The following is a 15,471-nucleotide window of genomic DNA, read 5'->3' as shown; positions in this document are numbered from 1 at the left end:
GGGGCGTCATTGCCATCAAACGTCGGCGGCTATGTCGCTAACTCTCCGAGACCCTGGGGGGCAAGTCGAGGTGTTATGTGGCGTGACGGCCGCTGCTGAGAAACAACTAGATAATAGTTGAACAAAGGGAGTACTTTTTTTGTTGAGGCGTGTTATACAATACCTGAAAGAAGCACCCCTCGTATCAATTGACCGTGGAAAACATAGAAATACGCTTTCCAAATTGTCCTAGCAGTAATTTGATTTTACGCCTTCGCACTAGTCTCATCACGACCACACACCTCATGGGCCCATCGACCAGATATCCATCCAAAACTTGCGACAGCGAGCAACGCCGTGCGCAAAAGCAATCCATCCAAAAAACGCCCAGTCCCAACTGGCATCCACCTACCCGACACGCACGCCTTCCTCGCATCCCCGCACCCTACCTCACCCTTAGAAAAGAAACACGCCTACCCCGCCACGTCACCTATCCGCGCCACCTCGTTTACCCCATTCTCCGCCACCCATCTCCAATCTGACGGCCCGCACCCCGCATCACGCGGATCGTGGTCGCACCCCTAGTCCCAAACCGCGCGACTATAAAGCCATCCCCTCCCACACGACACAACCATCAACATTATCTAGACCCACCTATCTTCTCCTCCACCTGCAACCATCAATATTGTCTAGATCTAACCATATTCTCCTCCATCCGTCGCCGCCACCACCACTCCTTAGACCTAACTATCTTCTCCTCCACCGGCAACCATGAACATTGTCCAGATCTAACTATCTTCTCCTCCATCCACCGCCGCCACTTCCACTCTCTAGATATGTTTGCCCTCGTAAATCCATCATCTATGTGTTTCCTCTTAGGTGAGATTGTGGTATTCTAAGGCACCGGCGCACTGCACCATCCGCCCTTTCCCGACGCACCACAGTCGCTGCCCAGGCCATCCTCTTTTTACATCTTGGATGAAGACGGCGAGATCCAAAGTCAAAGGTAAGAAAAAATAATTTATTCTCTAGGAGCATAAAGGATTCTATTCATACCATCTTTTGTATTTTCTAGGGAGCATATTAGAACTAAATGCATATTTCCCAGGCTTCCATGGAAATCTCATTGTTCAAGTGCAGTAAGTGCGTTCAGATATTCAACTAGGATTATAGCAAGGCCCAGACGCGCCGCACCATTCACCCTTTTCCAGCGCACCACAACCATTGCCCCACTTGGAACGGAGAAGACGAGATCTAAAGTCAAAGGTAAGTAAAAGCAATTTATTCACTAGGAGCATAAAAGGTTTTTGTTGATACCATTTCTATTTTTCTAGGGAGTATATTAGAACTAAATGCATATTTCTCGGGCTTTTTTTGAAATCTCATTGTTCAAATGCAACATTAAGAACTAGGATTATCCCAAGGTGTTCTTTGGAATTTTGTTTATGCCGATGAAATTCTCCGAAGTAACCAATCAAGTGAATATGTATCCAACACAACACCCATCTCACTTGGGTTTTACATTTTTTTCCAGCCTATCTTTGTTTGTTTTCCAATGTCTCTCTAGTACACATCCACCCCCGTAGGATTCTCTTTCGAACCATGCTTGGTTCATCGAGGTTTGCCCCAATAATCCACCGAAGTTTCTGTTGCCTTTTCTGGTGACCGCGATTTCAGAAATAATTGCTGATCTAACTATTAAAAGCATATCATGGTAAAAAGAATGAAATGTTGTTCTCCAACAAAATTTGTTCACCCACCCATCAGTGAATGTCCTTTCCTCAACTAAAACCCGTCGTCTCGTCAATGTCCAGAAATGGCAAACAGTCAAAGTCATTTGCGGCTTTCTTCTACACAGAGGGTGTGCATTGGAGCATGCCCGAAGAATTCCCCTTTCTTCATTTTAGGTTTTGTCTGTTTTTTGTGAATTGGGCAGCGTAATGTTAGGTTTTGAAAGGGGTTTGAGCCGATTTGAAGGAATTGCTAAAACTATGAACTTTTTTTAATTTTAGTATCAGGAAAAAAGTCACTGCACGCCATTTGTTTCAGAGGGGTATTGTTTTTCCGAATGACGGGATTTCTGCATTCATTAAAAAGATAAGTTTCTTGATTAATTAGGAAACACCGAGCGAAAAACAGATATACAGTACTAAAGGAAACCGGGCGCAATCAGCACAGCCGCTGAGCGGTGCACACACCCCGATCCGCGCACCACCGCGCCCCTCGCGGCCGGAGCCGTCGCCCGAGCGCTGCACAGACCCCCGTCGGGCAGCACGCCTGGCACCGCACGGGATCACGAGGCCCCCGTCGGAGCCCCGAGAACCAGCGCCGCCAAAGACAGTTGAGGCCCCGCTGCCGCCCGTGCCGCCCAGACTTTGCCCAGACGGCACCCTCCAGCGGCGGCGAGGGGGAGGGGCGAGGCAGGGTAGGCCGAGGGCGGCCGGCTGGGGCGCCCCGGTGCGGCCGAGGGGGCCGTACGGGAGCGAGCGAGCTGGGATGAAGTCAGGCGTGGAGGTCGACGGCGGCTCCGACCCTGGTGACGGCGCCGCTGGACTTCGGTATGGGTGGCGAGAGGGTTCCGGATCTGCTCTTTGTTGTGGAGGAGTTGGCCGGAGGAGGGAGATCAAGCGGCGGGGGAGAGGAGGGTGTCAGAGGGGGTATGTTACTGGCTTTGTAAGATCATCGTGCAGTCTTTATGTGTTCTTCTTGAAGAGTTATACAGACAAACTGTTCTTTATTGGGAAAAAAAATACAGAACAAACTGTTTCATCCAGTAATACTGTGTTTATAAACTTCTAAGGTACAGTGTTTAGTTGGATCACAGTCTTCTCTGTTGACATGTGGTAAATTCATCACTAGCATACATCATGTGCTGTCATTAAGAGGAAGCAGATGAAATCTAATCATTGGTGAAATGTTGCACTCATGTTTTGGGAATTTGACATTTTAATTTTTGCATTACTGAAGTATCTCTCATTGCTTTCCTTCAGGTTTTTTCTGTACAATATCCTCAGACAAGTAGCCGTGGAAAAGAAAGGCATGGCAAAACCATTGATGAGGAAGGTTGCAGAGTGAGCTGCAATTACTGCGTTAAGGTGGTTTGAGTTACAACCGCCTAGAGCACCATTTAGCAGACATCAGGGGCAATGCCAGCACAAGCTTAAGGAGTTCACTTGTGGATCGCAAGAAGAGAAAGCTTGGATGCTCAGAAAAATGAAGAAACGGAAGCATGAACATGATGAGGTTCCTCACACAAGCCCAGCCCTTCCATCTGCTCAAGTCCAGCAACCACAGCTACAACCAACTGTATCCAATAACCGCTGCTTTCTTCATTTTCTACCGTATTTGAGGCAGCCCAAGGAAATCACATATAATTCTTGTCAACTGAAACCCAAGGTTGAGGCAAGTGATTACTTCGATTCTCCGTCAGCAAAATCAATAGGCAAGTTCTTCTCCAAACCTGCACCTGAGCCTACGTACGAAGCTGTTCTGCAGGAGCAACTAAGAGAAACTGAGAACCGCGCAAAGGAACTCAAGCAAGAGTGGCAAACAAGTGGCTGCACTGTAATTGTTGATAGTTGGAAGAGCAAGTGTGACAAAAGCTTCGTAAGTGTCCTGGTGCACTGCAGCAAAGGTACGCAGTTCCTCACATCCATTGACGTCTCTGAAATCACTGAGGACTTGGATGAGCTAGAATCAATGCTTTCTCGCGTGGTTGATGATGTCGGTGCCCATAACATTGTTCAGATTGTCATGAATGACGTGTCACCCCATATGCAGATGGCACGGCAGTATGTGCTAAATAAATATGACAGTTTTTTCTTCGTGCTATGTGCTGACCATTGCATCAACCTTCTGCTTGAGAAAATAGCAGCGCTCGAGCATGTCAGTGAAGTCCTAATGAAGGCAAGGGAAATTACAAGGTTTTTATATGGCCATGCACTGCCAATGAAACTGAAAGGAAGATATGTTCAGGTGGAGATTTTGAGCAGTTCTTATCTGAGATTTGTGGCAGTGTTCATCACATTAGAGAGGTTAGTTTCTGCAAGAGTAGGTCTGGTGCAGATGTTCAGCTCGCCTAAATGGGTTCCCTCTGGTTGGGCTTGTCTTGATTTGTTTGAGCATATCCAGAGCATAGTAAAGACAGACGATGAATTTTGGCATGCTGCTGCTGAAGTCGTGAAGGTTACAAAACCACTTGTCATTGTGTTGTATAAACTGGAATCTGATATCTGTCCGATGGGTATCTTGTATGAAGCCATGGACAGAGCAAAAGAAGAGATATCTCTCAGTGTCGGATATGAAAGTGACTTCTATTGGTGTATGATTGACAGGATATGGGATGGTTACTTGCATAGTCCCCTCCATGCTGCTGGTCAGATGCTAAACCCAAGGTTCTTTTACACAGCTGGATTCCAGCCTGATGCTGAGATCAGCGGCGGCATCGCGGCATGCACAATCCAACTGGGCAAGGCTCATTACAATGCCAGAAAAGCGTCTGCACAATTGGAAGTGTATGAAAAGAAGTTGGGCTATTTCGACACAGATCCAGCAATGCAGCAAATCATGGAATTACCACAAGGTAAGCTACACCCTAACCTATTGCAAAATGACCACTCCCTAACAAGCCACTGACGGTAGTGCCTTTATGTGTCATATGTACTTGATTTTTTCCAATCTTTAGAGTGAGCTGGAATAGTGTCTGAGGTCCTCCACAAAATCTGATATGTGCATTTGTGCACCGTAACATACAGTGCGCCAACATATTTAGTTAGCATGTGAACATGGCACAAATATATCATGTCATAAGTGCACTTCTATTCAAAGTTCAACTCCTCTGCATTAGCCTAACTTGTCGACATGGTTGTTTAAATAAATGCTCCCGCCGTTCCATAATGTAAGACGTTTTTGCATTATGGGACAGAGGGAGTAGTAGAGAAGTTAAAAGGTTTACAGATGAACGTGTAGAATAATCAAGTTCTCTGCATCAGCCTAAGCTTGTCAACATAGCTGCTTAGTTAGTTGCAAGTTGCAAACTGGGCTATATGGTCTGCTTAAACTGTACAGGAGCCTTCTCTTCTTCCATTTTCACTTCAACTTTCAAACCCAAACATTTACACCCACTGAGATGATCACCATTTCATTCATCCGTTCATATCATACTACATGAATTACGCACCTTCTTACCGCGCTTCACTCGACATTCGCAGTTGAATGGTGGTCGACCCACGGGGCTCGCGTGCCCGACCTGCAGACCCTGGCAAGGCGGGTCCTGAGCCAGACGTGCTTCGGCGCCACCAGGTACAACATCGACCGGAGCCTGTCAGAGAAGCTGCACGCTCAGTGGGACGAGATGACGCCGCCCGAGCAGGAGAGGTTCCGGCAGAAGGAGTACGTCCACTACAACCGCGTCCTCGCCCGCGCCGCCCCGCTCCTGCACGGATCCTCCGTGAAGCAGCACGACAGGGTGACCATGGTGCTGCACGACTGGATCAGGCCGCAGAAACATGCCGCTGGTTGCCACTGAGTGACGGCCTTCAGTTGATGCTTTCGCCTCTCCTCCGTTCTGTTATGTGTATGTGTGTGTATGCTGCTGTAATGGTGTGCAGCAGTAATCTGTCGGATGCTCACTAGTGGCACTCCCTTGGTACTGTCGTGGTCTGTTATTTTGTTGAAACCCTGCTGAATTTCCAAGTTTGTTATGTTGTTGAAACCCTGCTGAATTTCCAAGTTATTATTGGTGTGTGTCTGACATAAAAGGTACTCCCTCTGTAAACTAATATAAGAGCGTTTAGATAACTAAAGTAGTGATCTAAACGTTCTTATATTAGTTTACGGAGGGAGTAGTATATTCTACTGTGAATTAGTTTTATCTTCAGACAGCATGCCGTGGATTAGCCTTTTCTTCAGGGTATTCTGGCTTTGCTAGAGCTTTCATGCTCGATTTTTCTTGTTCACTGGGTACATCAATCATCTCTTCTTTTGTGAAAAGGTGCAGCAACCATCTGAACATACAAACATGACGTCAAGGAGTTCTTGTAATCTCCTAGTACTAATTAGCAAGCCAATCACAATTTCAACATAGCTGCACCAAATCTGCCCCCCTCTCGCTTAGAACTTAAGAAGCAAGCTTCCAGCAGACAGCAGCAACAAAGGGCGGCCAAGCTGTCGAAACACAAAGAGAGAGAGAGAGAGAGAGAGAGAGAGAGAGAGAGAGAGAGAGAGAGAGAGAATGCATGTCAGCAAGCTGGTGTCGCTACACTTGTATTTCTGCAAGTTCATATACTCCCTCCGTTCCTAAATATAAGTCTTTTTAGTGATTTCAATATAAACTACATACGGAGCAAAATGAGTGAATCTACACTTTAAAATACATCTATATACATCCATATGTAGTTCATATTAAAATCTCTTAAAGACATATATTTAGGAACTGAGGGTAGTAGTAGATAAATCAGTGTACATTGTATGCTCCGAACAAGAGAAAAATGGAATACGACTTTTCAGGCATGCTCTGATTCTCTGAATTCTGTGGTAACTAAGTTTTGGATAAATTGCTCTGGAAATATGAAAAGGTCTCAGAAACGTTGACCTTCAGCTGTTGTCATTTCAGTAAACGGTCTAACTGCATATTTTTATTTATCATTTACGAATCACAAATATCTTTCCACACCAAAAGGCCTAGCGTGACGGACAGCTACAAGGTTGGCTGAGTCAACCACTCCTAGTAACAGACACATCAGAACGGCAGCAACGACGAGTCACGAGGCGAGGGATGCGGGGCCCACCTCACCCACCAACGAACCCAACCCACTCCTTCCCTCCCGGCCACACAAAACACCAGCCCCTCCAACGTCCAGTCCGACGCCGACGACCCACCGGCGACGGCGAGATCAATCTAGCTTCAGTTCAGAGATCTAACGCGATACTAGAACCGAGACGAAGGACGACTTGGGAAACTGAGAAGAGGAAGGAGGCGGGCTCAGTCTTACTATCCCTCCATGAAGGAGGGGGCGCTTTTAACAAGAATAATTTCTTTTTCCTTTGGTGCCTCTTTTGCAGATTTTGGAAATGAAGAAGATCAAGAAGATCTTGAAGATTTATAATAGGATAGAAAATAGATAGATTTACTGTTCATTCTTTTTGTAAGAATTTGTAATGGTATTTTTTAATAAAGTTTCCTTTATTTTTTTGTAACATAACTTTGTATTATTTCCCAATTATCAATAAAGTTTGATTTTCCCTTATTCAGTTGTTTATTATTTATAAATGAATTTCCAATTCATATTGAATTGTACTATTAACTTCTAAGTCCTTCATACTATTTATGATTTGAGAATGAACCAAAACTCTAAATAAGAGCAAAGGTCATGTCAAATTTTATAGCAAATTGACTAGTGATTTGAATGAAAGTTTAAATTCACCACAAATTTATAAGCATGAATGTGAAGTTTAATCGAAAAAATTCCCCTCTCTCATATACTAGGAAAAGCAATTTATTCACTAGGTGCATGAAAGCGGTTTTTTATACCATTTTTTTCTAGGGATTATATTAGAATTAAATGCATGTTTCCCAGACTTCTTGTCAAAATCTCATTGTTCAAGTGCAATAAGAGCGTTAAGATATTCAGGGCTCCGCAGATCCAAGAAAGGTTCGAACTCTGGGGCGTGTGCGAAGAACTTGACCTCTTTAGCCAGCCATCTCGTCGTCCGCACGGCCTAACTCGGTGAAGAAGGAAGAAGATGGACACATCAATTACCCAGGTTCGGGCTGTGACGCCCTCGATTCAATCGTACACTAATCATACACGCAAATGTGTACGATCAAGATCAAGGACTCACGGGAAGATATCACAACACAACTCTAGACACAAATTAAAATAATACACGCTTTATATTACAAGCCAGGGGCCTCGAGGGCTCGAATATATAAGCTCGAAAACACAAGAGTCAGCGGAAGCAACAATATCTGAGTACAGACATAAGTTAGACAAGTTTGCCTTAAGAAGGCCAGCACAAAAGCATTTACGATAAAAAAGGCAAGGCCTCCTGCCTGGGAGCCTCCTAACTACTCCTGGTCGTCGGCGGCCTCCACGTAGTAGTAGGCACCCTCAGTGTAGTAGCAGTCGTCGTCGAAGGTGGCGTCTGGATCCTGGGCTCCACCATCTGGTTGCGACATCCGAGAAGAATGGAAAAGGGGGAAAAGGGGGGAGCAAAGCAACCGTGAGTACTCATCCAAAGTACTCGCAAGCAAGGATCTACACTACATATGCATCGGTATCAATGAAAAGGGTTGTATCTGTGGACTGGACTGCAGAATGCCAGAAGAGAAGGGGAAAGCCTAGCCTATCGAAGACTAGCATCTTCTGGAAACCACCATCTTGCAGCAACAGGAGGGAGTAGAGTAGCATAAAGTAAAGTAGTAGAAGTGTTATCAACCTCGGCCAGAGATCCTTTCTCGACTCCCTGCAAGAAAGCAATCCCAGAGCCATACTATCCATTTCTCATATCCATGTCTCATCTCAAGTATCCAGTTCTAGTTGTATCGATCGGGATACAACTCCAAGTGTCCGTTACCGTAGGACAAGCTATCGATAGATGTTTTCTTCCCTGCAGGGGTGCACCAACTTACCCACCACGCTCGATTAACTCCGGCCGGACACACTTTCCTGAGTCATGCCCGGCCTCGGCCAAACAATACGCCGCAACCCGACCTAGGCTTAATAGAGAGGTCAGCACGCCAGACTAAACCTATGCCCCCAGGGGTCATGGGCCATCTCCCCGGAAACTCCTGCACGTTGCGAACGCGACCGGTGAGCAGACCTAGCTACCTCCTTCAACAAGGCAGGTTCTTATGCAGTCCAACCCGGCGCGCGCCGTTCAGTCGCTGACGTCTATTAAGCTTCGGCTGATGTATACGACGCAGAACGCCCATACTATGCCCACGTGATGGTTAGTGCTATCAGGCCAGAGGCCCCTCGGATCAAATATCCAAATCGTAGTGGATTAGGAACGCACGGTAACAAGCAGAGACTCATGAAAGATGTGACCCCGTTGCCCCGTCTCGAGGACTTGCGGCAAGGGCTAGGAATGCCCGGCCACGCTCGTAATTATCTCGCGGGCACCCTCCAGGTCAACCCGTCTCCACATCACTCGCAATTAAGCTCGCGCGGGTACCCCTCAGGGCCGACCCGTCTTTAGTAACATGGTTCAGTGTAAAGTCATAGTAACCATAGTAACTGTGTGTCCAAACATCAAGGGGAAAACCCGAGGAATCACCCCCGGTGAATTCCACTCGATGTAATCATCAAGGTGAACGTAAGAGGAATCACCCCCGAGGTTCACACTTGAGGGGTTGCACGACAGAGTCGTATCAGAAGTGGTTAAGGCGGAATCACCCTCGATGACCACGACCGAATAGCTACACTACAGGGTTAACATCAGAAGTGCTGTAGAGGTCTCACCCTCGGCACTCGATAGTAACCCAGTAGTGTCGAGCAACTAAGGGGAAAGTGATGTGCGGTGCCGGGGCCTGGTCTTTGATCCCATTGATCGGGTCTTCGATGATGAAGCAGGGGCAACAAGAACAAGGTGGGGGTCACTGATGGATCACTAACCAACCTATACTAAGCAGTTTAGGATAAGCAGGTAGGTAACAATAAGCAGGTTACAAAAGCAGGCTATGCATCAGAATAGGAGCAAACAATAACAGTAGCAAAATCTAATGCAAGCATGAGAGAATGGAATGGGTGATATCGGGATGATCAAAGGGGGGGCTTGCCTGGTTGCTCTGGCAAGGAGGGGTCATCGTCGACGTAGTCGATCACAGGGGCAGCATCGGTCTCGGGGTCTACCGGAGGGAAGAGGGAGAAGAAACAGTAAATATAAAGCAAACATAGCATCACAAAGCATAACGTGGCAATATGCTGTGCCGGGTGTGACCTAACGCATGGCTACACGATATAGGTGAAGGGGGAATTCAACCGGGAATGTATTCCCGGTTCCGGACCTGTGTCAAACAAATGACCGGAGGGGGAATGTTCCATGTTCAGATTGTTAGAGGCATCTGACAGGTAAACGGACTGTGTATTCGGATTCGTCTCGTCGTTCTGAGCAACTTTCATGTATAAAACTTTTTCATCCGAGTTACAGATTATTTTATATGAATTTATGAAGTTTAAGCAATATCCTAGATTTATTATTAAACTAAAATAGGATTATTGCACCAGCATGACGTCATCATGACGTCATCAGTCAGCTGAGTTGACCATGGTCAACCCTGATTTGTGGGGCCGGTCAATGCCCAGTCAGCAGTACAGTCAGCGTTGACCGGGTCAAAGTTGACCAGTCAACAGGGTCAATGGGGCCCATCTGTGAGTGTCACATATTTAAAAGGGGGGTTTAAATTAAGCTAACTAGGGGTGGGGCCCCACTGTCATAGAGTCCTCTGACTAACTAATTAGCTAATTAGTTAATTAGGCAAAATTAATTAAGTTAATTAACTGAACCACTAATTAATTAATTAATTATTTTAGTATTTATTTTATTTTTATTAACATTTCTTTTTTCGTTTTTCTTAAGACAGGGGCGTGGGCCCCATCGCCATAGGCCCAGGGCCTTAGCGGGGCGGATGTGCGGTTACGGGCGAACGGGCAGGGGCGGAGCCCGAGGGGGCGCGGGCGCGGGCACCGGGCGTCGGACGCCGGAGTGCGCGGCGCGGCGGAGTGGCGTTGGGCGCGGACGAGGGCGGTTGGCCGGATCGGGGCTGCGGGGCGCGGGCGGACGGCGAGCAACAGCGCGGTGGTGCGGCGAAGCGGGGACAGAGGTGGGCGGCGAGGCTGGCGCTGGGGGAGGACGCGGCCAGCGAGCGGGCTCGGCGGGGATCGCTCGCGGACGGCGCTGGTCGCAATACGAGGTGCGGGGGAGCACGGCGAGGGGCAGGATGTCGCGGTGGGAAGCGGCGATGGGGTTGCAGAGGAGGGACGCGCTGCAGCCGCCGGCGAGTGGAGGCGGTGCAGAGGTAGCCGACGAGGGCGACGGCGCGGCCGACACGGTTGTGGGCGTGCGCGGTCCGCGGCAACTGCAGGCGGGGCAGCCGGGGCGCACGGTGACGGTGGGCGCGCGCACAGAGGAGGCGAGGGAGGAGGAGGGAGGTGCTCACGGCGGGGCCATAGGGGAATGGCAGCGGACTTGGGGAGGAGTCGAGGTTGCGTCCGGCGAGGAGGAGACGAGGACGACGGGGTGGCGTCGCGGCGGCGGGAAGGCGGGCGCAGTCCGGTGGGGATGAGGATGGGGACGCGGCGACGGCGGGGCAGCGTTAGGCGGCTTCGGGTCCTCGTGCGGCGGCGGTGGTCGACGACGGCAAGTGGAGATGGTGACGGCGAAGGGGGTCGGGATCGCTCCCCTTCCCGATCCAGATCGGGAACGAGAGGAGGGGGAGGGGACAGGCGAACGAGTGGGGGGGAATGGGGGTGCTGGGTTTCGGTTAGGGTTTGGGCAGAGGGGGTGTATAGGGGAGTGGGGTGGGCCGGCCTAGTCGGCCTGGTGGCCAGCTGGGCCGGTTGGCCCAGTGGGGGGGCTTTTTTTGAAATTTCTTTGTTTTCTTTTAATTTCAAAAGGCAAAACAATTTTATAAAACACAAAGCTTTAACCTAAATTATTATTATAATTTAGACTACTGCCACAATTAGTTTGGTAGTTAAATAAATTAGCTTAGCATTTTTATAAAACAAAAAGGCATTTAAGCAACGTTTTAACCATTGTTTTAATTAGTTTAGGGCATTTAAACACTTTGCAAAAATGTTGGTTCACCACCAATATTGCCAAAAGGATATTTGCCACATGATGAGCATTTTAGTTTTCATGTTTGAGCAATTTAGAATTTTGACTTTAATTTGAAATTGAGATTTGGACTAGAATAGAATCAAAGTGAGATTAGCAACAGTAACAATGATGACAAGGCATCATTTAAAGGGGATTACTGTAGCATGATTTTCGGGGTGTTACAAATCTCCTCCACTACAAGAAATCTCGTCTCGAGATTTAAGAGGTGGAGTAATGGGGAAGACTCGGGATGGATGGAGTTCAAAACAAGATAGGTACCTGGGGGCTATCTCGGTGAACGTGGCATAGAGGCATCTCTCGAGTTGAAATTCAAGAAAGTCATCGAGAGCAAGGTAAGAAGGAGCAATAAGAAGCTTCAACCGGGTAGGCAATCGTTCGTTGCCTGAAACAGAGGGTGAAAGGGGTTCAGAGCAATGGGAATAAGTATTGCGTATGATACCAGAATAGATCACTACGTGGGTAAGCCAAGCGCGAGGGACAGTTTTGGAAAACAGGGACGTACAGGAGAGTCAGGTTTCGATCCTGTGGAACTGTGGGTTATGGGCCCACCATGTGGGTTAAAAGTAGGGAGGGCGCTGTCATCTTGCATGATCATGATAGCAAGATAGGTTAGAGGATAGCCTGTCAGTTATGTTGGCAACAAGGTTTGGTACCAAGGGCGAGGGACGAAGAGAACCATATTCCTGCTCGTTGAACGAGGCGGACCAATCGGCAAGGTTCGCGTCCATCGGTGGTTACCGGAATGTCATCAACAATAGTAACAGGGTCTCACTGACAAGGTTGTACATCGGGGTGTTTTATAAGCAGGGAATTATTCTGCTTATATCATATAGATCACAAGAAGATTAAACAAGCCAACGGAAAGGAAAATGAAATTATCGGATTAATCAGACCAATGGAAAGGAAAATGTGTTTATACCCAAGTATTAGGGTATAACTTTCCCAAGGAAAGGCAGAGCATGATAGGGCTCCAAGTATTAAACCATTTAGACAAAGGGGCAAGGAATTTATGAGGTTTACCCATACAACGGTGTTTGGATAATTGATCAAGAACAGTTAGCATTGCGCTCCCAATGTTCTCGTTGATGATCGGAGTACCACACACATGCTTCGGGATAGTGTTGACATGGTCATCAGGGAAAGGTCAGACTTCGGATACACAAAGGATCCATTGGGAATTTTTAGAACATCTCATGCAATTTTATCAGGAAAAGGATGAGGATGTGGCCGATGGGTTCAGCTGCAATCCCTCGGCATGTCGAAAGGATGTATTTCCAAAATTATATGAACAAGTTTGTCTAGGGGGGAAAGCAAGAATGTTGTCGATGATAACACAAATCATCGAGGGGCAAGGAGGGTATTTCTCATCACGAATTCAATTGATATCCTGGAAGAGCTCAGAATGTTGATGATGATCACGACACCTTTGTCGAGAGATTTCATGAAGAGGTAATCGTTCGACGATGACATCAAGTCAAAGGAATGATGAGCGAAAGGTTATTGGAACCACGGGTACGACACAAACTCGAAACCAAGCTTGTTGTTCAAGGCAAAATGATAAGACGGGGAAGAGCGACGTAAGCTTAGCTCATCATTGAAGAATTGTGCTCCGGAAAGGACCAGGTAGCACAGTTAAAATTTAGGACGATAATGATGTAGCCAAACAGGCTAGGAATGATGTGACGGAGTATCACTTCAATTAAGAATTTACAAGAGGTAGTGCAGTGACACAATATCCTCGAGATAACATGAGGCAATACTTGAAGGTAGGTCAAATTAGAGGTTGGACAGGTGAAATGACTTGCAGGAGACAAGTATTTTAACTTGTCCGGGAAATGGAATTAAGGAGAAACTATGGTCGGAACCACGGTTATGAATGATCAAACCACCGATACAAGATGAACTTATAACAAGGGGTAATCATTTTTACGAGCAGCTTCCACGATAAGTTCTACATCGGTTCCAGTGGCATGAACACAAAGTTCAAGATCGACTCCCACTTCTTCAATGCATAACCTCTCATTCACTTCTCACTTTCGATGAAGTTGTGGTTTTGAAAATATATCTGGCAAAATACCAGAAGAGTATGACTCGTGAAAACTCTTGGGTTCACACGGACTAGGGAAGGCATAGGTTTAACCCTTAGGGGCATCTTAGGAACATATACCATGAATTTCAAGAATAATTAACGCAAGTTCGAAGGTAAAGCATGGTTGACAAAAGCAGAGGATACAAATTTACCAAAGGCATTATTCACAAGGTGATAGAATATGAAGGACACTGTCAGATAAAATCCAACAAAGGACCTGGCGATTCACGACGGAGTTGATGTGAGTATCAGTATTCAACCAGAAGAATAAGAAATGCAAGGGCACCGGTTTATGGTAACATCTGAATAATTCAATGCTTAAATACAAGATGATTTGATTTCTAGATCGGTGTATTAGAATCAGATGCTCCGATCGAAGATGGATAGGTTGAACAGACTTAGAGGCACACCGATCGAATCTTGATTGGGCAAGAACCAGCTCATATCCGGAATGATGTCTGAGCCGGAAAGAAAATTCCTATGGATCAATTGATGATTGCGAGTAGTCGCATATACGTAGAATTCATAGGAACAGAATGACAAACACAAAGGTTCTTAATAAATATTGCTAGACATATGGAATTAACCATAATACAAGCAGGCAAGGTGAATCAAAAGTAAAAGGCTGTGGAGGATTTTTGGGAGATCAGATAGCATTTCAAAGTATTTTGGAAAGCACGTGAACAACTGGGGAGGAACGGACCCCGGGTAAGTAAATTATCCATAGTGCGAAAAGAAGCTGACAAGCATAAGGCACAAAGGATTCTCGGAACAACGGAGAGTGTTAGGGGTAACTTGTAACAACAAGAGCAACCGGGGATGAAGGTACAAACGGCAAGGATGTTATCCATGGGGACTTATCGGTGGTCAGGAACTGCAAAGCAGTGGGCACAGGGTCTCAGGAAACATCGAGGAGTATCCGCAGAATCTTCTGGCGAAGCAACCGATCATCGATAATGTCGGGGCTCTCCGGGAGGAAGTGGGTACGAGAGCCTAATGTCAGAGTTAGTAAAATGTTTAACCCGAATAGACGAGAGATCAGAGTCCAAGAGTATAGACGAGGAATGAAAGATCCTAATACCACCCAATGGCGACGTGCGCCCGTAAGCCACACAGCCAAGTTAGTAAAACAGTTTTGGATGACTAGACTCAACTTTGGCCAAGGAGTTGGAAAGGGGGCTACCTACAGGCAGTCGGCTTTGATACTAACTTGTGACGCCCTCGATTCAATTGTACACTAATCATACACGCAAATGTGTAGATCAAGATCAAGGACTCACGGGAAGATATCACAACACAACTCTAGACACAAATTAAAATAATACAAGCTTTATATTACAAGCCAGGGGCCTCGAGGGCTTGAATATATAAGCTCGAAAACACAAGAGTCAGCGGAAGCAACAATATCTGAGTACAGACATAAGTTAGACAAGTTTGCCTTAAGAAGGACAACACAAAAGCATTTACGATCGAAAAGGCAAGGCCTCCTGCCTGAGAGCCTCCTAACTACTCCTGGTCGTTGGCGGCCTCCACGTAGTAGTAGGCACCCTCAGTGTAGT

The 15,471-nt window shown here is 46.8% G+C and overlaps 1 protein-coding gene across 3 annotated transcripts; it reads left to right on the top strand.

Annotated features, from left to right (window-relative positions):
- The first annotated feature begins 628 nt into the window (after positions 1 to 628).
- On the top strand, positions 629 to 5,713 carry LOC123167605 (uncharacterized). Of its 3 annotated transcripts, XM_044585445.1 has the most exons (4): positions 629 to 985; positions 1,088 to 1,245; positions 2,970 to 4,561; positions 5,190 to 5,713. In XM_044585445.1, the coding sequence occupies exons 3-4, from the start codon at positions 3,181 to 3,183 to the stop codon at positions 5,504 to 5,506; spliced, it is 1,698 nt and encodes a 565-aa protein (XP_044441380.1). In that variant the 5' UTR covers positions 629 to 985; positions 1,088 to 1,245; positions 2,970 to 3,180; the 3' UTR covers positions 5,507 to 5,713. The 3 variants fall into 3 exon arrangements, with proteins under 3 accessions (XP_044441380.1, XP_044441381.1, XP_044441382.1); XM_044585446.1 differs by lacking the exon at positions 629 to 985 and having other exon boundaries at positions 1,071 to 1,245; XM_044585447.1 differs by lacking the exons at positions 629 to 985; positions 1,088 to 1,245 and adding an exon at positions 2,122 to 2,636.
- The last annotated feature ends 9,758 nt before the right edge of the window (positions 5,714 to 15,471 follow it).

This window comes from Triticum aestivum, chromosome 7D, assembly GCF_018294505.1.
Source record: "Triticum aestivum cultivar Chinese Spring chromosome 7D, IWGSC CS RefSeq v2.1, whole genome shotgun sequence".
NCBI classification, from domain to species: domain Eukaryota; kingdom Viridiplantae; phylum Streptophyta; class Magnoliopsida; order Poales; family Poaceae; genus Triticum; species Triticum aestivum.
The sequence above is the reverse complement of the archived record's forward strand: the minus strand, read 5'-3'. Positions and strand labels throughout refer to the sequence as shown.

Excerpts from the sequence above, each read along its gene's own strand:
- LOC123167605 (XM_044585445.1), top strand. The coding sequence starts at position 3,181 with ATGCTCAGAAAAATGAAGAAACGGAAGCATGAACATGATGAGGTTCCT. Across the intron at positions 4,562-5,189 it reads AATCATGGAATTACCACAAG|TTGAATGGTGGTCGACCCAC; the intron begins GTAAGCTACACC and ends CGACATTCGCAG.